Genomic DNA, 22871 nt, shown 5'->3' on the forward strand with positions numbered 1-22871 from the left:
TAAAGGGCGAAAGGGTTTGGGGGGGGGGGGGGGGGAAATGGGCTGCAAAGGGGCGGGTGCCGGAGCCCGGGGGGTGGCGGAGCCCGGGGGGCGCCGGAGCCGGGGGTGCCGGAGCCCGGGGGGTGGCGGAGCCGGGGGGTGGCGGAGCCCGGGGGGCGGCGGAGCCGGGGGTGCCGGAGCCCGGGGGTGCCGGGGGTGCCGGATCCCGGCGCGGTCCCCGGGGCTGCCCCGCGGGGGGCGGCGCTGGGCGCGGCGGCCCCGGGGGAGGCGGGGGAGCGGCGGCAGGGCGGTGCCGCCCGGAGGAGGCGGGCCCGGCGGCGGGGCGCCCCTTCCCGCGGCGGGCGGAGAGGTGCCGAGGCAGCGCGGTGCGAGCGGTGCCCCGTGTGCCCTCCGTGCCCCCCCGAGCATCCCCGGCCCGGGCCGCCGCCGGGGCATGGAGGCGGCGCACAGCCTCCCGGTGCTCGACGTCCTCCGCCGTTTCGGTGTAACGGAGAGCTGCGGGCTCAGCCCGGAACAGGTCCGCCGCAGCCGGGAGAAGTACGGCCCCAATGGTCAGTGCGGCGGGATGCTGCCGGCGGGGACGGGAGGGGCTGGGGGGCGGCCCCAGCGGGACAGCGGGGGCGGCTGGGACCCTTCGTCGGGACCTTCCTCCCTGCCGGGACCGGGAAGGGCCGGGGTGCTGCCCTGGGGGCCCCCCGGAGCATCCCCCCGCCCCGGGCGTTGCGGAGGAGCCGTGGGGAGTTGCCGCCGGACACCTGTTGATGAAGGGACTATTTGCCGGCTTCATTAAGGGCTCATTAATGGCAGTACGGGTGGCCGGGCGGCACCGGCAGTTAGCGGGGTATTAATTCCTTTGGTGGAGTGGCTGAAAGCGGAGAGGGACACGGCTGTGTCGCCGGGAGAGAGAGGGGGAAGTTCCCCCACTGCCTGTGGGTGAAAGAGGGAAGCCCCAAAATCGAGGCGAGGGGTGTCGCGGCGGGGGGACCCCGCTGCTGGCCGCCACGGCCCTGGCTGGGCCCGGGGTGCTGCTGGGGAAGAGGAAGGGGTGGCAGGGGGAGATAGGGTGACGGGACGTGTGGCGGCTTCGCTGCGACCCGGGGAACCCTCTGTGAGCAGCTGGGCATCTTCTTGGGTTTGATAAGGGGCATTTTTAAACTCGTGTTTTATAAGTGCTCAGTGTGCACAGGAGGGACTTGCTGGGGTGCCCAAACCTACCCGGATAAATAGTGATTTGATTGTCCAGGCGGTAGCTGTAGGTCGTTAACTCTGCAGATGGAAACAGGAGGGGTTTAGGGTGAGTTTGCTCCAGTGCTTTGGAGCAGCAAGTCCTTTCTCAAAGTTGTGCAAGGAGATAAGTGTGTAAACTGTCTCCTGGGTTGGAGCTTGTTGCATCTGCTTTTTGCTTAATTCTCATAGACGAGGCTAAGGAAAGCCCGGGTAGATGCTGGCAGGATTGCTGTCTGCATCTCTATTCGTTGGGAGGGCTGTGTTAGGTGGATCGGAGGGCTGTGCCTCCTCCAGACGAGCCCTGGGAGCAGCAGTCCTGCCTGCTGGGCTCTGCTCGGGGCCCCCTTCCCACCAGCACTCCCCGTACCGGGCAGCTTCTGCTCCGTTCCCTGAGTCGGTGTGGTCAGGACTGGACTCGGGAGCTCTCACCATGGAGCGCTCCGCACAAGGTGTAAGCATCACACCTGCCCTTGTCTGACCTGGTTTTGGGGGAGGGCAGCTGGGGACCCATCTGGTCAGGCAGGGGGGAGCGATCGCTCTGCTTTGGGGGGCTGAATGCAAAACGCATCCTTAACAAAGAGGTGTGCCGGTCTGATTTCAAGGTATAATTCCTCCCAACGTTTCTGTGCCGTCCCTCGGCCCCACGGGAATATGGGGATGACGGCCCGTACAGGCGGTCTGCGCCGTGCAGCAGCGTGTCACCTACAGGCATCGCCGTCACAGGGCTCACGGTGGCTTTATCCTGTTTGCCCAAGTGAATCATCGTTGCTGAGTCAGGCACGTTGGCTGCTCCGTGGCACCGGGCTCTCTGCCTTGAAAAAGGTAGCTCGAACGTATGATGTAGGTGCAAAGCAAAGGGTTAGCGGTGGCAATTAGTTTGTCTTTTTGTTTTTTTTTCTTCTTCCTTCCCCCTCTTGCAAGCAATGGCTCTGCGCTTGCCTCTCTTTGCAGTTTTGCTTCCCATACAGCCCAGTGCTGGGTTTCTTGCAGGCTGTTGATTCGCAAGAGTTTCTGACTTTGGGATGTCCCATGGCTTTCGCCTTCAAAGCAGAGCTCTGCGTCTCCTGTACAGCACAGCTCACCGTGGTGTGCCCAGACACTGAGGGCAGTAACGTGGGCAGTGCAACCATCAGTGAAAATGTGGTCAAAGATTTTTAAGAATTCTGAATGTTTGCAATTTTTGTGCAGTATTTATATTTTTCTCGTGGCGTGGATGAGATGTGGACAGATTAGCACAGCTTAAAATCATGCAGAATGGGCCCCTGTGTGGTTTGTTTGGAGTTTTTTTGGTTGGTTGGTTGGTTTAAAACCTCGATATTAAGCAAATAACCTTTTTTCCAGCATGGCAAGAACTTGCAAGTTGTGTGGCAGCAGCAGGAGCCGACCTCCCCGACTGCGCTGGGGCACCCTTGGGTGCCCCGTTTGGGAGAGCTGCTGCGGGGAGCAGCGTGGGACAGCGAGCTGGGCTTGCACCCGAGCGCAGGTCTTGAAGATGGCCTGTATTAAATTGCATTTTAATTTAGGCTTAAATTAAGCTCCGGCAGCGGAAGTGCAGGGCAGTTTGGCGACTCGCTTGAGCTTGTGCAGAAGGGGGAAGAAAATTCAAATCTTGCGTGGCTTGAAGCTCAGAGCAGACCTTCAGCTCCAGCTAGTTTCATTTTCGCACTCTCCTGTCTCACATTCATTCATTTCCTTCTAAACCTGAAATCAAACTGCCAGTGGCGTTGTGAATCACAATCTAAAATACATCATCTTTCTTAAAAACTGCCGCCCGATGTACTTTAGAGAGCTGCTGTCTGCTTTTTTTTTTTTATTGTGTTGTTGCATTTCAAAAATACTGGCTACAACGAGCTCCAACGCTAAGTGAGAAGCAGTGGCCATTGGCATGTTTTATATTAAAAATATATATATTTTTTGGAGGCGGTATTCTTTTGGAGCCTAAAATTGCTTTTTCAGTTCCAGCGCTCACATTCACATTTGCAGGAGGAAAGAGAGAGCAATACTGATTATTTAATATCTCCAGTTCGTGGCTTGGCAGCTAGGCAGTGAGATAGAGATTACTGGACTGGAAGAAGATATTTCTCCGTTAGGAAGAGCTCTTGTTCTAGTTTCAGATCTGTCATCGGCGCTGTCAGCATGGCCATTTCATTTGCCAAGGAAGCTGGAGAAGCCGCAGAACATTTAGGTCTCACCATGGCGATTCTCAAAAGGCTCCTGAATCTCCAAAGCCAATTTTAACTAATAAACGCTTTGCGACGCTCCGCGTGTGCTGGGCGGACGCTCCCCTGTGCCCCCTCCCATCCACCAGCACCGAGCTCCACAGGTTGCTTTTAACAACGCTTCCAAAAAGAAAAATATGAAAGTAAACAATGCGCGTCTCACTTTATAATAGACTGAGCAGGAGGATGCAGGGGTGCAAACGTTTTTCTTTCTAAGTGTAAAACCAGGGGCGCAGTTCACCCTGCAATGATTTTGGTTTTGCCAAGGAATGACAGATGTAAACGGGAGTTGCCCCGCGGACAGTCAAGTGATTTTCTGTTTTAAATATAGCTCTGATTTCTCTCTTCTAAATGGATTTCCATGTGTAAATGAGCATACATTTCAGGCAGGATATTGCCAGCGTTAATGCATATGCAGAATTTTATTTGCTTCATCAGTAACCTAAATGGACTGTGAATGTCAGTGGAGTCAAGTGCTCGGCTGTTTGCAGCATAGGGGCATTTATCTCTTCTTGTATTTCATCTCTTCTGACTCCGAAGCAAAAGCCCTGCTGCCGTCTGCAGTTGGAAACGCCACCGGGCAGGATCAGACCCTGCCCGTCAGCCCTCCTCGGGGTCTCGCCCATGCCCATGCCGCCCCTGGGGCTGACCCCCAGCGTGGTACCCGATGCTCTTCAAAACCTCCCACGCCTCGCTGCAAGGTGCAACGATAACAGTAGTTACGTGCTGACTATTTAAACGTTCTTCAAGCCAGCTTCAGCGCTGTGCGAGCTCAAAGCCCACCAGTCAATTGGCTTTTCTTTTGTAACGCACCTCTCTGCGTCTCTGTAAGCTTTATTTCAGGACCTGGGAGCCCTTGTGTGTATTGTTGCACGTGTGTGCCTGAGCCTACCTGGGCAGGAGGAGGTGGCATCCCCCAGCCCAGATCCAGCCTGTGACGTGTTGCCGCTCTCCCGAAACCCACCGAGACTCATTCACGAGGAGCTTTCCGCTCTTTGGCATGAGCGCACACCCGAGCCCCTGCTTTGCTAGAAGCAGCAGCAAAACCCACGGAAATATTATTTCTTTCCCTCCTTTTCCCAGCCTGTTCCCGGGGCTGCGCGTGCCTGTGTATATACGTCCATCGGCACACGCGTGTGCACGCACGCGCCCCTGCGCGTACTCTAATTGCGGTGCGTTTCTTAACGTCGGATTAGCTGCCGGCGGTTGCTAACCAGCCAAGGTTACGCTCTGACTCTCTCTTGACAATAATAAAAAAAAAAAAAAAAAAAAGAAAGAAAATTTCTATTTCACGCTGAAATATTTGAGATGCCGGTAAGGAGAGGAAAAGCAGCATTTTCTGACTCATCTAACTCTGCTCTTTGTTCCTCTGCGCATCGCCCACCTTTTCCACCCCCGAAACACACGCTTAACAGTCTGATTCATAAACATGCTACGGGGTTTTTTTTTCTCCTCCTCCAAATCCTTTCCCTTAGGAGAAATGCTGAGGCATTGAAGGCTTGCGAGCGCCTTCAAATTTGGGGAGAGACTACACAAAATTTTCCTAATTGCACAAGAGGAAACTTGGGATTTTTCATCCCTGCGCTGTCCTCTGAGGTTCCCCGCTTTCGTACCTACTTTTGAAAAAGCATTGTGAATAAAGAGCAGTGTTCAGAAAAACTGATGTCTGCTCTTAAAATGCTGCAGGATGCAGGGAGGGAAAATTTCCAGGGTGAGGAGAGGCTGGGGGGGAAGGGATTTTGTGTGCAGGTCTCGTCCGTACCCCTGGGGCTGGCCTCCCCTATTGCGCAAGTGTTATTTCATTAATATTTTTACTTCATTGCTGGTTTTAAAGCTGGGGGTGGTGGAGCTGCTGCTATGAAATGCTGATTTAGGAGGAGTCGGATGCACTGTAGATGCCTGGATGCTGGCTTGGGATGTGCCGTTTCCAGAAAGGGGCTGGAGCGGGTCCTCCAAAACCAGCCGAATATCCCTCGTCCCCCGGGCTAATCCTCTTCCCCAGGATTTCAGGTGCCTATTTTGACCTTCCTCCTGGAGCTGAGCATTTTTGCCCGCCTGGTGCAGTCTTCGCCATCACCATGCAGCCACGTGGCTGCTCGCTCTTTGCCTTTCCAGTGGCGTTGGGTGTTCTGCGTGTTTTAAGCCTTCTCCAATTGCCAGATCTGATTTTAAGCTATTGAGTAGCATTTCCATGGTCATACCCCTCCAGGGTAAATCTCTGAAAAATACTATTGGTATTTATGTTGCAAGTATGTTTGTTTGTGTGTTTTTTTTCTTTTTAAAGTTTCTCCTCAAAACCATTTTTCTTGAATAAAAAGCATCACCTGATGCCTGGTGTTGCTTTTGCTTTCTTCCTACCAAGGAGAATTTTAATTTGAGAAGCATCCAAGTCGCTGCCTTTTCACTCTGCGTTTGATCTCCTCCTGCAAATGGGATGGTGGGAGCAGGAGGCTCCTGGCTGCTGCTAAATGCCCCCTGTCCTGCAGGTCGGGTCTGTCCTGGCACATCCACAGCCCAGGCAAAGCTTCTGGCACGGGCCCCCGCGGGACGTCCCTGCTCGATACCCAAAATTGCAGCTGCTGGTGTGAAGCAGGGCTGAGCATGGGCAACTTCGGGCAATTTAAAGCAGATGGTTGTTATTTTCTGGTGGTGACAGCCGCCCTGTGCAGCACTCGAGAGCTACGGCGAGGAGGGGTGCATGCCCCCCCCCCCGAGACCGGTGTTCCCATTCCCTCCCCACAGTCTGCAGCGGGGATCTGAACTGGTTATCAAAAGGCATCAGAAACCTCTCAGGGCTGGCAGGGCTGCACGCAACCCTGAGATGCTTTCATTTTCCTGGTCCTGAAAAATGAGGTTATTTGATGCTTTTTCATATACTCAAACCTCTGGAGGAGCCAGCTTTGATTTTTCTCCTATGTGCAGCATTTGCAGAGGCGGTTGGGATGCTGATGCCCCTCCAAAATGTTTTTTTAGGGTTATTCTTTGTAAACCATGAGCCAGGTGTTGAGTGTTTGCACCCTGTGCCTCTCGGCCAGCTGGTCCAGCCCCGCTCCTGGAGAAGGGGCTCCTCCCTGCGAGGCATCGCCGTGTCCAGACTGGCCACAAAATCCTTCTTGTGGCTCATTGAGCTCGCCGGGCGGGTCAGTGGGTGCCCCATCCCCGTTAATGTTTTCAGGGCTGGTAAAAGGAGTATGAAGGAGTTACGAGCAACACCTAAGCTGAACTCCATGGCGAATTAGGGCAGTAAAAGCAGAATGGCAAACCTCTGTCGGCAGGTAAGGCCAAGCGTCCAGGTGCTGACATTGCACAAGGATGCTCTAAACCGCCAATTTAATTTTTTCCCCTGGGAAAAGCCCGTTAGGGCGCTTGGGCAGCTCTGGCACGTGGGGCAGCGCTCCCTGCCCGGCCCGGTGGCTTGCTCTGCTAATCGCAACCCGTGGTGGTGTGAAGAGGAGGACGTCGTCTCCTGGGCTGGCTGGTTTGCTGTGGGTTAGTTCAGTAACTGGCTGGCAGAGTGGTCCGGAGGGGGCGGCGCTTGGGAGCAGGCTGGGGACCAGGAGCCAAGCCGCTGGGCTGATGTTTTCCAGGAGCATTGCTGGCACTCACGGTCTCAATTACAGGGTGGAAATATTAAGGCAGGTTGTGATTATCAGGAGAGGGATGTGGGTTTCTGCTCGCTTTTTTATCTTTTCTTTCTTTTTTCCCTTTTTCCCCCCCTTTTTTTTTTGTCCCCTTCCCCCGGTTGTCACGTAGCACTCATGGATGACCTCCCATTGCATCTCAGGTGGAGTGAAGGCAACGAAGGCAGCCCCTCCTGGGCAGTCAGTACACCTCAGGCAGGAGAAACAGCTGATGCTGGGGAGACTGGGAGGACTGGGGAAGGTGGGAGGAATGGAGGAGAGGGGCCCACGGCCGCTGTGGGTGGGCTGGGTGGGCAGGCAGCAGCAGGGCAGAGCTGTCTGGGGCTCAGTCCAACCTGGTGCAATATTAATACCCAGCAAAACCTAGAAAGCACCAACCCCCCATCCCACCTCCATTTATTATTGTGCATCTGATATTTTTTTTTTTTGCCAGTATTGTGACTCATGATCATTTTTTATATCTCAGTGTTGGTAGTATTGGAGGTAGAAAGTATAATAGTAACCTATATTAAAAAAAAATTACCGACTGCTTGGTCGAGCTGCTGTCTGTACCAATTACCTTGCTGGAAAACAGGTAGCAGAGAGCTGGGCTGGAAGTGTAGAAATGTTGAAGAACCAGAGCCAAAAAAGCAATAGAGAAAATTGTGGTTACTTGAGTATTTCCATGACGTGAGCGTGCGCCAGAGGCTCCTCCGTGGGCGGTTAACCCCTCACAGGCAGGGCTGCAGGCAGCTGCCTGCTCCGCCAGCGTCTGAGCAATGACGGCGCGGGTGGTGATGAGCAATGCTGGGACAGGAGACTCGTTATTCCTGCTAGGATTAACACAATTAGTGCTAATGGGTCTTTTCCAAGGTGGGTGACTTGCCAGAGTTGAGCCAGTTGTCTCATGAAAGGAGGGTCGGATTTGAATCCAAAGTGTTGCTCTGTTGAAGAGAAGTTGAATTAATCCTTGCTAGCAATTAACCTCGTGTCTATAACTAGTATTTGCTGTTTTTTTGTGGGAACTTCCCAGGTTTTGAGGTTTGGCTGCTCATTATCACTCTGTAAGAGCTTTTTCTCTTTCTCAGCCACAGAGGTGGTAAGTCCAAGGTCAGGCTGTGGTTTGGTAGCCGTCCCGTCTACCTCCTGGGACGGGGTCCGTGCCCGTGCACTGCCTGGTCCCACGCGTCCCCAGGCAGCAGGCGTCTTCAGGGCACGCGATGGCATCTCTTTGTGACCCGTGGTGGCTGAAATCTGAACTTTTGTACCTCTTTTTGAAGTCTAGACCTATAGTACCCTTAAATGCAGGTGTCTCCGCTCTGATCATCAAAATCCTCCTAAAATTTAAATGTTCAGCAACCTGCTGGATGTGCCGGTGGAGGTCCTGGCTTCGCCACCTGTGCTCCCACGTAAACCCATATTTTTTAATATATATATCTCCCGTTTGAGATTATGTGTATCTCCCTCTCTCCCATTTGAGATTTTATATATATGTATCTCTCTCCCATTTGAGATTATGTATCTCTTTCTATCCCATTTGACATTTATATAGATATGTATAAAAAATTATATTTATATATAAATATATATATTTTTTAATGTATATATATATAATATTTTTCCCCCCCACACTAACATTTGCAAGTCACTGGACAACTTTGGATAAAGGGTCTCTTTATGGAGAGGAAGCAAAACACAGACAATAAAAAGATGTTTATTCCTTCTTGAGATCTAACAGGTCCGAGCCCATCTAGGGCTCTGGAGGGCTGAAGGGCGAAGGCACTCGAGGATGAGTGACACCGCGCTGGTGGCCCGGCCCGGCCGCGTGGCAGGGTCACCATCGGCATCGGAGGTGCGATGTTTTGGGGAGGAAATCCGCTTCTTGCTCTTGTGTGTCCCCTGTGCCCCTGGGTTCCTGTCCGCGGTATTTTTGCTTTGGGTGTTTCCTGCTATTTAGCCACTATGTGTATTTTAAACCAGCGGTCGGGGGGAGGCGGGGAAGGGATGTGAGTTAATTCAGACCGAAGGGCAGGGTTGTGTCGGGTGTCCTTGTCTGGGTGGCTGCGGGAGCGGTGGGGGACTGATGCCGAGGGCAGCCCTGGCGCTGATGGATTTTGCTCCATCCCGGTGAAACCACCTCCAGCGCATCCCTGTGGTCCGCAAAGCCACCGGCCGTGGCCATACTGCTCCCGGGAGCTGGGTGGGAAAGCTATCGTTGTGCTGGGACCAGTCCACAAGGCCGGTCCATCTCCCCCTGGGGGAATGGATGGCCAAAATCCTTTTTTTTTTCTTTTTTTCTTTCCCCCCTCTTACTGGAGAAAATCCCTGGAGTCCTTGCAGAGCTGCCCTCCGAGCAAATGCAAGGGCTGTTTTTTCTATGTTATATGTTTGCTTTATTATATGTTTTCTTTAATTTTATTCTATTTTTTCTTCTTCTGGTTTGGAAACAGTTTTTCTTGCATTTCTTGCTGATAAAAATCGGTTATTTTTTGGGAAGGGTGCATGGGCGGGGGAGATTCTCTCTTCTGCTTACTTCGCCGTGGGGAGCGAAAGCCCAGAGATCCTCGAGGAGGAACTCAATTAGCTGAGCAGGGACTCCGGCCCCTCCGGCAGCCGGCGATGGCCGAATCCCCAGGGATTTGCCCTGTAAAACGTCAGCTCAGCTGGATTTTGCTGAGCAAGCAGCACCCGTCCCAAGGAGACGGGCAGCCGGGGTCAGGATAACCCTCCCTTTACCTGCCCGTTTGCACTTTTCCTTTTCCATTTTGCAACCTCCAAGTCAACAGAAGGTCTAAAATAAGGAAAATGTCGAGAGTGAGTGGAAAAAATAAAAATAAAAAAGGCTGGCTCAGCGGTGCGGGATGGGAGAGGGGAAGCGATGGCGCTGTGTCCCTGGCCCTCCCGCTCCGGCCACCGCAGAGGATTCCCCTCGGGGCACCGCATCCTTGGGGTTTTTGCAGGTTTTCCAGTCTTTTGCGCGCTTTGGAGGTCAGGGACCTTCTGTTACCTGCAGGCAAATGGAAACCCCATTAGAGGAGCAGTAATGCTTTGATCCGCTCCCCTCCGGAGGGGAGTCCTGCAGTGAGCCGGGAGGAGATGGGGCTGCTCTGCAGTGCCGGCTCCGGCCAGTTCTGGGGCTCCTCTTTTATCTATAGAAACCTAACTCAAATTATTCTTCCCTTTTTCACCCCTTTTTGACATAAATGTATATAGGTATCTATGCATATACACATATATAAAAAAGATTTCATCCTTATACATAAATGTATATAGGTATCTATACATACATATATAATATTTCATCCTTACAGACATGCACACAGATACTATACACAGCCGAGATGGGACTCATGTTTCCAGGGATCTCCGAATATCTCGCCCCAGGAAAGGAACTGCGTCAACTACAGAGACGTGTGATCCCCAGAGAGTTCATCCATGAAACATATTAATTGTGCAACTCACCCCTTTTTCCCATCCAGAAGAACAGATCTTTTCTATCCTACAGAAATTTTTTTCTTCTGATATAATCTAAACTAAGGGCAGTGTAGACTTCATTTTCCATGAAAACCCATCCAAGAGGACTGCTGAAAATAGATCATGCTCTGAGAACAGATACCAGAAAAAGCAAGTGTGTGTGTGTGTGTGTGTGTGGGGAGCCAGGTCAGCTGGGGCAAGGAGTTCTGCAAAAAAAAAAAAAATTAATAATAATAATCTCAGTTTGAGTTAATTGAGTTGAAAAGCAGCTCATCAGCACCTGCGTGGGTCGGGGTCGGAGGATTCACCACCCTGCGGATACGCTGGCTGTGTTTTATTAGCCTGATTTTATTTACTGCCAGATGGGAGATGGGTTGAGATGCGCTATTCAAACTTTTGAATTTCACAAAGGTTTGCCGTGGTGGAGGCATTTCCTCCAGAAAACAAACAAATGGGAAAAAAAAAAACCCAAAGTTCGGGTTTTCCTGATCCATAAATATACAGCCCAGCTCGTACACTATGGCTCAGCTACAGGCGGCAGCAGGATCGATTGAAATATCAGTTCAAATATGGGTTGAAATACCAGCTTTTGGAGCAGAGAGAGCGAACAGCTTCCTCATCTTGGCAGGGAAGGGGAGAAAATGCTGCTGGGATTTAAAAGCAATATCTTGTAGTTCTTTTTTTTTCTTTCTTAATTGAAGTTACTGGTTTGAGGCTGTGCTTTTGGGGAGTTTCATCTTGCAAACCTCCGTGGGCTGGCTCTTACAGGTGTCCGGGGAGTTAGGTCCACACCGGTTGCAATTCAGTCCGAAACCTGCCACGTGCAAGATGTCAAGCAAAAGAAGTGGCAAAGCAAATTAACTGCGTGTGCAAATTAATTGCCATGAGTGTTGCAGAGTGAGCCCCTTTTTGGGGGAAAGGGAGGACGTTTTATGTTGTTTTGTGCCGGCAGGTTAACGCGGGAGGTGGGTTGGGATGGGATGTCGAAGTGCTTCCCCTCCCGCCGAGGGCAGTGAGGGTTTGGTGTCGCACACCGAGGTGGGCACCCTACAGTGGGGAAAAAGCTGGGGTTATGCCGGGGAGGAAGGTAACCCCTTCCCTGCCTGCCTTCTCCTGGAGAGGTGGCTACCGAGTGTTTTAACGCTGAGAGCCCCGGGACCGGCTGGTCCCGAGCCCCGCGGGGCGGTGGGAGAAACCTCCTCTGAGCAGGGATGCTGCCAGCGGGATGCGCCTGAGCCAGGAGCCACCCAGGCTTTCCACAGCACTTGGCTAGTGGAATACTTTAGTTACGTTTATTATTAATTATTATTATTATTACTTATTATTTTTATTATTCAGTATTTTAATTATTACTTATTTATGTTATTGTTTTATTTTGCATGCTAAGCAAGTGTGATGTCCTCAGTGGTTGCTTACAGCCTCATCAAAGATGCTCGACTCAGTGTAAACACATACCAGATCCTTGGGGTGGCAGTTTTGGGGGACGCTAATCCCCCGACCAAGCCACAGAAGCCCTTTGCTGTGTGCTGAGCAGCATCTGTCCTCCAGGAGCAAATGCGTCCTGTTTTGAAAATGCATCCTAGTCTCATTTTCTTACCTGCCTTTTCAGCCCCAATATCCCTTTTTTTTTCTGTTTTTCAGGAAAAAAAAACGACCTAAACACGGTCTGACCTTGCTCTTCCCCAAGTTTTGCAGAACTCAGCTGAAAGGTGCAACCCAGTTTTCAGTGCTGTAATTCCTCCCCTGAGACGTTTGAAGCCTCTCGGGGCCGTGCACGTTTTCCCGGCGCCGGGCAGGGACGGGTGGCCGAGGTGACCCGGCAGCGCGGGGCATCGCCGGGGCTCCTGGCACCGCCACCTCCGCAGCTCCACGTGTTTGGTTTCCTAAACCGTTCCTCGGCGCTGCCAGGAAAATGTAATTAAATTTTCTGTCGCCGGGTGTTGGACTCACTGCGAGTGGCCTATTTGTGGCGGTGTGTGGCGGTCCGTCGTGGGTTACGAATTCACCGTAGCCATTTTTCCTTGGCCTGGATGGTTCTTTTCTGCCACCGTGCTGGGTCAGAGGGGTTTGGCATCTGGTGGCGTCTGGGTATCGTGCTCGTGATGCGAGGGCCAGCCGAGAGCCGAGCAGCTGAGGGCAGGAGGCTGCAGCGGAGCCCTAAAGGGCGAAAAAACATTATTGGGCAAAAAACCCCAATTTACTTAACACTTACCACTGGGGTATCAATGGGAAATTAGCTGAAAAAATAGTTTTAGGGCAATAAAGGAGGAAATAAAATGATATCTGTAGGGTGCAAGAAGAGGATATACTGAAATTGCAGCGTGCCCTGTGGGCTGGGGTTGTGGCAATTCTGGCAGAAGTTTCCCAGACACAGCAGAGTCGCTCCCTCTCCTCTCCCCGAGGTTATGGAAGGGTCTGCTTGAAGCAGAGATAAGGAGAAGCTAAAAAACCCCAACCCCCCCCCCAAAACTAAAAAAAAACCCACCTCAGCTTAAACTTTATTTTATTCAAGCTCCTGTGGTGTTTTTTTTTTTTTTCTTTTTCATTTTCCAAAACCTGTTACTATTTAAACGCAGATTTTTAGCTTTTCCACCCAGGAGCCGGAGCTGGAAATTCTTTCCACTGCGTTGGTGCAGGAGGGAACAAACCGCTGCTTTTAGTTTGCTCACATAATCCATCCCAGGCTGGAGCCGCGGGTTTCCTCCGCCCCGCTCCCGCCCACTCCCAAAACGAGCCCCGGGATCCGCTGTGGGTGCCGATGGGGACAGGGACGGGGGGCCAAGGCCACCACCTACAGCTCCATTTCCCCTCCATTTCCCCAAGACTTTATTCTTGCACATGCCATGTGGGTACCAGAGCTGCAAGCCTAGCTGGTGGCTCATTTTTTGGGGCAAAATGGGCAAAATCTTCTCCCCTTATTTTCATAGCATTAAGAAAGGAGGTGGATTATCAACAGGGAAGCAATTTGCTTTTTGCCGTGGCACGGGAGGAGGATGCTTGGTGCCGGCTGGGCTTTGTGGCCCCATGCTGGGACCCCCTGCACCGTGGTGGAGGGAAGCTTGTGCTATCTGATGTTTTGGGGATAAGCCATTTCCAAGGATAACGGAAGGGAAGTTTGGGGTGGGGTGGTCAGGTTTTTTCTTATTTTACACAGCTCCTTGGACCGTCGGCCCAATGCCGCACTCCCACCTCCATCCCTGTTTCTCTCTACCCGGACAGCGGGATGCAGTGGTGGTGGCTTATCCTTCAGCAGGGGGATGCGCTGATTTTCTGGGGAAAAGGAGATACCGCGAGGCCAGATTTGCACAGTGCTTCGCTGCCGTTGAGGAGCATGTCCAGGATAACTGTGTTTCCAATTCCCTGACCTGCAGAGATTAGCTTAGCTGGCCAGAAAAGGAACAAATGAGCCTTTCAGCTTCTCCCTTCTGAGCACAGCAGCGGGGCTGCGGGTGCCCGAATGCACCCGTTCTCCCCAGGACCCTGTCCCCATCCTGGAGGGACTGAGGGCGTTGGGCTGGGTTCAGTACCGGCGGGTTTGGAAGAGCAGTGTGAAGGTAGGGTGAGCAGTCGGTCCAGAGCCCCAGCTGCCGCGGGAAGCCCTGCAACCCAAACCAGAAATTTTTGGTGCCAGCCATTTACTACGTCCAGGTGCCAGAAAACCGGTTGGATCATTTCACACTAAAGCATCACCTGGAAAACAGCAAGGAGATTTCTGCTCCTTAAACCTCTGTTAACCATCCTTGCGTGCTGCCCCACCAGCGCTCACCCGCCCCAGGCTGCTGCCATCCCCAGTGCTTCCTCTGGCCCCAAATTTCCTTATTTTTGGGGCTGTGGATCTCCCAGCCAGGAGGGGCACTGGGCTTTTGCAAAGCACGGGGCAGGGCTTAGGCAGGGCTTGAGCAGGGATGAACGCTGGGGAGTTACAGGAACAGCAAACCGCCGGTGTTTGCCGTGGGAGGGAGGGTTGTATCTTGTTCCTTTTATCTTCCTGCCGCCTTTCGAAGCAGCCCCGAGCGAGCGACTGTCGCGGGCAGCCAGCGTAACCAAAACTTGCCCGGCGCACAGGAAAAAGCAGCTGCGAGGCGGTAAGCAAATAAGGTGCTGGGGGCCGGAGGTGCTTCCCCCACCCATGGCACACCCAGGGCCGCCACCGCCTTCGCTCAGGAGGGAAAGACACAGGAGGAAAAGCACCCGTGGCTTTGGGACTGGCTCCTTGGAGATGATGGCGGACACAGGGAAGAGCCAGAACCTCTGGGAGCGAGCGGGTTGTGGTGCAAAGCAGAGGTCAGCCGCGGCCGGCCGGCACGAGGATGGGGATGTTCCCAGGATGTTCCCAGTGCCGTGCCTGCAGCCGCGAGGTGCTTTTTAATGCACAGTTAATTGCTGTTTTCCTTGGGTCACAGGCACTCAGTGCAGCTGGAGACGCCGGTTGCTGCAGCCCGGCGGGCTCACGTGCCGCACACACGCCCGCCGCAGCTGCGCCTGCCCGGGGATGCGATTTCCGTGCGTGGGCGGTTGGGGTGTGCGAGCCGCTGCTCTGCCCGCTCCCCGCGGGCCAACCCAGCTGCTGCTCTGCCAGCCCTGCCCTCGCCTTCGCCTCGGCCCCTCTCGCTGCGGTCAGGGCTGGCGAGTCCCCCTGCGATGGGGGTGCCCCGGGACAGCACCCTGTCCTGCTGTGATGTGGATGGACGGCTGCGGGGAGTTTTAATGTATGGGGTTTTTTTGGTAAACGGCTAATTCAGCTCTGTGGTGTGCTTAGCTACCCATCTTGGTGCAATAGCACATGGTGTCCGTGGGCCCAGCGTCCCCTCCAGCCAGGCTGAACTTCAGCAAGCAAAGGGGTGCCAGGGCGGGTAGAGGGTGACACCTCGGCCAAAGCCCAGCTTGTTCTGCAGAAGCTGAAGCAACCTCAGAAAGCCCCTTTAGCGGCACCCCGAAGGTCCCGCTCTTCCCGAGCGGAGCCACATCCTGCCCCGCGCATGGTCGGAGCCTGGGCGAGATGCGAGGTGCAGGACGGTCTCCAGGGATGCAGCGGTGTTCAGGAAACTTAGGCGTGAAGCTGCACATAAAAGCAAAGCTGTGTGGGTTAATTTAAGTAATACACAGCCGAGATAAGTAGATAACTACGCTTTGTCCTCTGTGAAGGTCGGGTAGCATTAGCACCATTAGGCTTTGAGTGTTTGTCATCCCAGATAACGCTAAAACATCCGGGATTCATTTGCAAGCCCTGTTTTTTTACACTTCTGCAGCTCAAGTGAGACCGTGCAAGGTGATGAGCAGCTTCACACCTCCATCCCCAGGCGTGATTTACACCAACCAGCTGATGGGCTGAACTTGCTTTCAAACAACCCGGCAAAGCCTTTCCCAGTTGTGCAATCCGGCAGTTTTGCGGAGCGCCGGGGATGTGCGGTGGTGCCGGCTGTCACTGGGGATGAAGCAGAGCAGACATCCCTCTGGGACGGGATCCTTCCAGCACAGCCGGCCCTGGGAAAGGCAGCCAGTTAAAATAACAATTTATTCTGCCCTGTGTCTTGTGGGACGGCGGAAGGATCCCAGAGCAGCCCTGCCTGGGATCCTGCTTTATGTCACGGGAGGGGGGCTGCTGTCCCAGCTGGAGATATTTTAGGGGTTTTCTTACTCTTTTCACTACTTTCTTGGGCCCTTTTTCCTGCCTGTTGGCAAAGTCCAGGAATTAGATGCGTCCCTCGTTTTGCCCGTCCATTTCCCCTTCCCTGCATGCGGAAAAAAGAAATTAGTTTACAACATAGAAATATGGCTTGAAGGAGATTATTTGGAGCAGAAAGCTGGACCCAGGCATGATGCTCACCGTTATCCCCCATAGTGGGCACCGTGCCGTTACCCTTCCCACATCACTTGGTGTCAGAAGTGTTTCCCATAAGGGAAATCTGGTTTTACCCTAGGGAAGTTCCTGAAACGGTGGGGAAAATGGTATTTCAGTGTTCACCTTGCAAGATGTTTGCTGTTGTGGGTCACACGCTGGGTCTGAGCACGCACCAGGGTTTGCTTTGCTGTGTGCTGGCCTGGGAGAGCGTCACCTTGTGCCTCAGTTTCCCCAAAAGCAGGGTGGTCTGTGATACCTCAATGCACAATGGAGAAATGCTGGCTGCTATAGGGCTGTGCTGCTCCAGGGATTTTTGATCGTGTTACAGCAGGAGAAACTCAAACATTTCCTTAAAGCAACCCCAACGCTACTCTGTCACATTTTATTTGTTTGCTTTGGCCCGGAAAGCGGGCCAGGGTCTCCTTGGGGACACGAAGGGTGTCGCAGAGCCCCGGGACGGCAGCCTGTACCCATGCCGCCTCGCTCGTGGGTGGCACCCGTGTTTATTTACCTTTTCATCACCTGATTACCGTGCCCTGCCATGTTGCAGGCGCCAGCCCGCGGGCTGCCAGCCCTGTTTGAGTTGGCAGGAGCTGGAGATCAACCTCCAGCTAAAATAGCCTGATGCCAGCCCCACGTCTGCCCAGGGTGACCGGGCTTGTTGCGTGCCCTTAGAGCATCTCGTATCGATATTTTGTGGTGGAGCCAGGGCTGCCTGCACTGCTCGATAACGCAGAGGAGAGCATGCTCTTCCGCTGGTGGGAATGGCCATATTACCTCCAGGGGTTGCCACCAGGCACCCATCACCCTCTACTTTCTTGTCTTTGCTCTCCAAAGCCGCCACGCAGAAGAGCAGTAGCAGAGAAATTGCAGATACACGTCCGCAAGCTGCAGGTCCTGCACTGGGACTGCTCAGCTTGAGAAGCTGAAAATTTGTGGTGCAAGTGGGTGGCCCCGTTTTAGGATACTTGGAGCAACCGTTATCACTTTCTACCCTTGGTGGTGTTATTGCATTTGTCTTCTGGCCGTATTGGGGAGCTTGGGCACAGAGGAGGATCTCTGTGCTGAGCTGTGAGCCACCGACCGAAGAAGGGGGCTATTCAGGTGCCAGCTGGGAGTTTCCATTTCAGCCTGTCTGTGCTCACAATGTTGTCCCAAGGGAATTGCAGAGTTGGGCTTTTGCTGGTTCCCTGCCTCTGCGGCGGGTTTCCCGGCCGGGTGGGACATGGCGGTGCTGCAGCTCGGCGGAGCGGTGCCAGCTCTGCTGCGCTGCCCGGTGCCACAGGGCTGACTCACATAAAACTTGGTTTTTGGCAAGTGGCAAACCCTCTTATTTCTAGTGAGACTTTGGAAGTGAGAGGGGAAGGCTTCAGCCCAAAAATGTTCCTGTTTTCTGGTGGCTTTGTTTGATTCAGACCCAAAAATGTAAGTTTATTGTGATTTTCTGCCCTTTTTCTTTGGATATTTGGTGCAAAATGGGTGCTGAGCCGCCCCGTGAAGGGCGGCGGAAGGAATCACTGATGGCAAGGGAGGTGCTTGGTCCTCAGGATACTCAAAATTGGGGTTTTTTTGGGAGGTGCCTGCAGCAGCACTGCTAATGTTTGGAGTTTGGTGACAGCAATGGCATAGTGTCAGTCTGCCAGTGGCGGTATTTCGGCTGGCCGCCCCGCTGCACGTGTTTCCTCCTGAGCTCACGGAAACCTGTTTTCATGCTTTAATCAAGAGCTCATGCAAAGTCCCCGCTCTGCAAACGGCATCGCTGCGGCTCTTCATGCAAACGCCGTGCAGGGGAAGCACTAAGAGGACCGCCGCGTTTCGGGTGGCTGCTCGGGGTGGAAAGTCACCCCTGGGCACCCCGGCAGAGCCGAGACCTGCGGGAGCCCCAGCCGCCTCCCTCGGGGCACCCCGCCTGCCCCCAGCCCTCTCATCTCGCACGTTCGCACCCTTAAAATGGAGCCTGGATGGAAATAGCAGCAGCAGATCTCTTCTACTTTTAATTTTGGTGGCTCTCTGGGCTGGAGAGAGGAAGCCGGGGGTGGAGAGAAGCCGGCTGCAAAAGGGAGAAGAGCCACTTTCCTTCTGACGTGCTCTGCAGAGTGATTTGAAACGTTGAAGCCACTCCAAGATTATTTTTTTTTTTGCTATATAAGAATAATTATAGGTGTTACGTACGGGTCTGTCTGCTCCTTGTGATGGCAGGGGATCGGAGTAGCCTTATCTAGGAGGGACATGGGTTTAAAACAACTCGTAGTAAGTGTCTCTGTGAACACTGAGGAGCTGATGCAGTTTGAAGCATAAACACGTTTAGGCTTTTTTTCACTGGCTGGTTCAGTGAAGGTGGGTTTGGTTTGGTTTTTGTTTTTTCATTTCTCTGAATGAAAATAGATGATGGAAAACAGCCGAGCCGGTTTCGCTTCCTGCTCCCGCTCAGGGCTCCGTGCTGGGGTTGCTTGGAGACAACCCCGCGTTTGGTCCAGCGGCGGGGCATCGAGCGCGTCTGCCTTGGGCCAATTCCTCTTAAACTTCAGCCAGTCCCTTATTCCCTTCCAGAAACACAAGGAGTTGGAGGAGCGTCTTGTTTTATTGTCACCCCATGGGGCGCAGAAGTCGGTGACAGACAGTGGAGGCTTTGGGACAGCTCTTTGGGAGGCTTCTGCCTGAATTTTTCCCCGTTGGGAGGTTTGGGATTGCGGGGTTTCTGTCTGGTCCCCTCCTGCCCCAGAGCACCAGAGGATGGAGGCAGCGGGTCCCCTGCCCCGGTGCCATGTCACCTCAGTGCTGGTGCCCCGCTGTCCCTTGCAGCGCTGTGCGATGCCTTTGGGCCACCAGCACAGCCCTCCCGAGGGTTTGCTGATGCATGGTTGCGGCTTTGCTTTCTCCATCTCCAGCAAGCTCTGCTACGCTCAGCGCCTCCTGGATTTCCTTTTCCATTAGACAGCTGCAATGTCTGTACTTCGCCACCTTGGAGCAGTTGGTGGAGGGTTTGGTCCAGCTGCCGGCTCCCCTGGGAGCTGCTCTACAGGCAACCAAAGGATTCACCCCGAATGCAGGAACAGCGGGTGCACACAGAGACACCCACCCATGCCAGCACCCATCAGCAGCCAAAACCAGGGGGGTCACTCCTGAGCCCTCCCTGGGTGCAGGACCTTGCAGTCCACCAGCCAAACCTTGCCCGCGGCAGGGCCAGCACACCCATTGCTGCACGGGTGAGGAAGCAGGAGTGATGTCCTCGGTGGGTACCGGGGTTTGCGTATTGCCCAGCAGCTGTGGGACCCTTCGGTGCATGTGGTGTGCGAAGGTAACGGTCATCCCATGGGGATGTGGGAGTCTCGGGGAGACCGTGGCGGGTGTTCGGCAGCCGTGGGGTTTTTTCAGGTTGTGCAGGTGACTGGGCTCGGGTTTGGCTGGAAGCAGTGTGGATGGAGGCTCTGCACCCACCGAGCTGCATTTGGGAGGGCAGCTTGGACCAGCTGAGCATCGGCTTTGGATTTCTTTCCTAGAGCATTGCAGGCCGTAAAGTACAACTGATAAATAGGAAATGTGGTCTGAAAGTTACAGTCCCCAGCGGGTCCGTATTGGGTTTCTGGCAGGGCGTTTTACAGGATGGTTGGACCTCTGTGTCCTGGATTTGGAGAGGGCAGCTCCTGAGGAGTGGTTTTTAGGCAGGCTGAGTGCAGGACTAAATGCTGCCGGAGCCGCTTGCCGCGGGGAAGTGATGTTTCCCTGGTGCGGGGAGCGTCCGGCGCTGCTTCCCGCAGCGTCAGAGAAGTTCGATGACAAGCTGTCTTGATGCGGGAATATGTGCAGGACAAGTTGCATTTTTGGGGTACTGAATGGACTGCTGGGGCATCAGGGAAGGGATTGCTAGTCTGGGCCCAAATCACTAACTAATCTTTTTATTTTTACCATTTTTTACTTTGTTACACTTGCTGGGCTGTCGATGAAAACCCACAGAGCTCCCTGCAGAAGAAGGTAAATTGTGGGCTGGAGGTGAGGGTGGGTACGTGCCTTGAGTCTGGGTGGAGGGTGCTGGGGACAAGGAGGGGGGAGTCTTTGGGGTTTTTTAGTCTTGGTTTTAATCCCAGAGAAAGCTGGGCTGACAGCAGAGCTTTCCTGTGATGACAGAACTACCAGCTGTGAATAGAAGCACAGAGGATTTGGTTTCTGTAGTTAAAAACAGACATAGTAAAACCAGGCCAATGCCAGAAATGAAGGTGTTTAATATTAGAGAGAAAAATCCCCCATTGCAGTGCTGGGTGTCCTCACTAGTGCCCATGGCCGACGGGCACTGGAGCAGCTCTGCTGCAAGGGAGGGACGGGGTCCTATTGGTCTTAGTGGCCTCTGTGGTCTAAATTACCTGTCTTTGGGGGTTTTTTTGAGCACTGACTGTGCTTGGCTTCATGTTTTCCCACCAGGAAAGTCCCTCTGGGAGTTGGTACTGGAGCAGTTTGAAGATCTCCTTGTCCGCATCCTTTTGATGGCAGCTTTTCTGTCGTTCGTAAGTACCCCAGGCGTGGGGGCGGGCACCTTCCAGGGCACGTCCGGACCCGGCGGGCAGCCGAGGAGCAAAGGAGCCAGAGGAGGGTGCATGTTGGATGAAGGAGATGTAGCAGCAGCGCAGTGGTTTTCCAGGGCATAGTGACAATATCACTGTATCTACTTAAAAGATGGGACTGTAGAATTTTTCAGTAATGCCGATCCACCCAAAAGTGGTATATTGGAAAAACTCCCTGGACTTCTTTCTGTTTCCCCAAGACTGTACCAGACAAAGGCAGAAAAGGGCCATAGAAACGTTCAGTCCTGGGCACGTCTTGGTGGGATGCCGGGTGGGATGGGTGTTGGCCCTGGGCACTGTGGAGGGTTAGGGTTGGCGTTTGGAGAGAGCAAGCACAGAGCCCCAGCGAGAGCGGGGCTGCGAAGGGGCTGCCAAAGGCAGGTGGGGGCTGCCCAGAGCTTTCAGTCCTGGGATGCTTTTTGCTGTGATCCACAGTTTATTGTCATTGTTTGCAGACCCTGCCTGCGATAGCGCAGGTCCTTCGGACGTGTCTCTATCTCATTGCAAGATTTTTATCAACAGTTTCCTATGTTTTTAGGTTAGAAGGTGCCTTTGTTACTATGTCTTTTAGCTTCCCTCTTAAATCCATTATATGTTTTCCCTTCACCATTTTTCATGCTATGAGCTTTCCTTCCCCCTGTACTTGCTGTTATGGCCAGTGTCGGGACTGAGGTCTGTGCTCAGGCTCTTCACTGAGTTAGGACCCAAACAGCCTGTTTGCAAGTCCCTTCTCGGATTTTAATTCTTACTGATTGCTTTGCAATGCCATGTTTCATCCAGTAGAACATGACTTGTGCCTCACCTTGTGTAGATGGTTAAAACAGAAAGGTTTTTTTCTTTATCTTTATTTTTTCCTTGGCTATTTTTGAAAGTATTAAGTGTCAGCATGACCACATTCATGTCAGGATCCACTGAACAGAGGACAGTGTCTCTGATGCATGAAGATGTGCGTGTCCATGGTGCAGATACCTTCCTGGTGCAATGGCCAAGCCGTGTATCCTTGGGGAACTGGGAGATGCTGGGAGTTGGGGGGTCCCAGCACCACGTCCCTGCATGCCCAAAGAGGCTGCTAGGACGTCTCACAGCTTGCTTTTTCTTGGCCAGAGCACTGGGTGATGGGTGATGAGTGATGAGAGGAGAGAGCAGCGCTTCAGGTGCCTGAAGCCAACTCAGAAATCCCACGTATCACCTTCACCTCCATTGGGGTGCAGGCAGCGGGGCAGGCACCTGCGTGCGCATCTGCGTATGCAGGCAAAGACGGGGCCGGGAGCATTTCCAAACCCTGTGCAGCTGCCCTCCTTGGAGTGAAGTCTCCCTCCCGGAGCCCTTCTGCTGCTGTGTGGAAGCATTCACATTTTCAATTAAAAAAGAAAATCCAATCTGTTGTTTAATTTTTAATTTTTTTTTCCTCCCTCTGGCTGAGCGGGACTGGCAGCGTTGCGGCTGCCCGCGTGGGAGGTGCCTCCTGCCTGCTGTTCGCTGCCTTCCCGTCCTGCCTGCGTGGCTGGGAGGGTTCGGAGATCCCGGGCTGGTGATGCCCGAGCTGGTGATGCTCAGGGCAGGTTTTGGGTATGGCTGGGCACAATGCAGGGCATATAGCTTTCCTTTACACCTTTGCCGATGTGTGGGGCAGGGTTAATGTTCGCTGACAATATATGCCTCCCGGTGCGTCATGCAGGAGGAAAACATGATGTTACGTTCGGGTAATGTCAGAGAGCTGCTTAGGGTTGGGTTTTCCTTGTATTTAGCAGGGCATGAAGCCCAGCCCAGGCTGCTCCTGCCACCAGAGCTGCCAGTGCGGTGCCTTCAGGGTGTCCCTGGTGCCATCCAGCCTTTACTTCCCCAGATGGTGTTATTGCTCATCTTCAAACATTTCCTCCTTCAGTGGCATATCTCCTGCCGGGCTCTTCTCCTGCCGGGCTCTTCTCCTGCC

At 53.4% G+C, this 22871-nt stretch overlaps 1 protein-coding gene across 3 annotated transcripts in view; it reads left to right on the forward strand.

Annotated features, from left to right (window-relative positions):
- The first annotated feature begins 340 nt into the window (after window positions 1-340).
- Window positions 341-22871, forward strand: part of ATP2A3 (ATPase sarcoplasmic/endoplasmic reticulum Ca2+ transporting 3) — a 59508-nt gene continuing 36977 nt past the window's right edge. For all 3 annotated transcript variants that reach the window (XM_082328465.1, XM_082328464.1, XM_082328466.1), the window contains exons 1-3: window positions 341-551; window positions 20337-20354; window positions 20799-20881. In XM_082328465.1, the coding sequence (XP_082184591.1) occupies window positions 434-551; window positions 20337-20354; window positions 20799-20881 (219 nt within the window). In that variant the 5' untranslated portion in view covers window positions 341-433. The remainder of the gene's footprint in view (window positions 552-20336; window positions 20355-20798; window positions 20882-22871) is intronic.

The sequence above is a fragment of the Platalea leucorodia genome, assembly GCF_965183815.1.
Source record: "Platalea leucorodia genome assembly, chromosome: 16".
NCBI lineage: Eukaryota > Metazoa > Chordata > Aves > Pelecaniformes > Threskiornithidae > Platalea > Platalea leucorodia.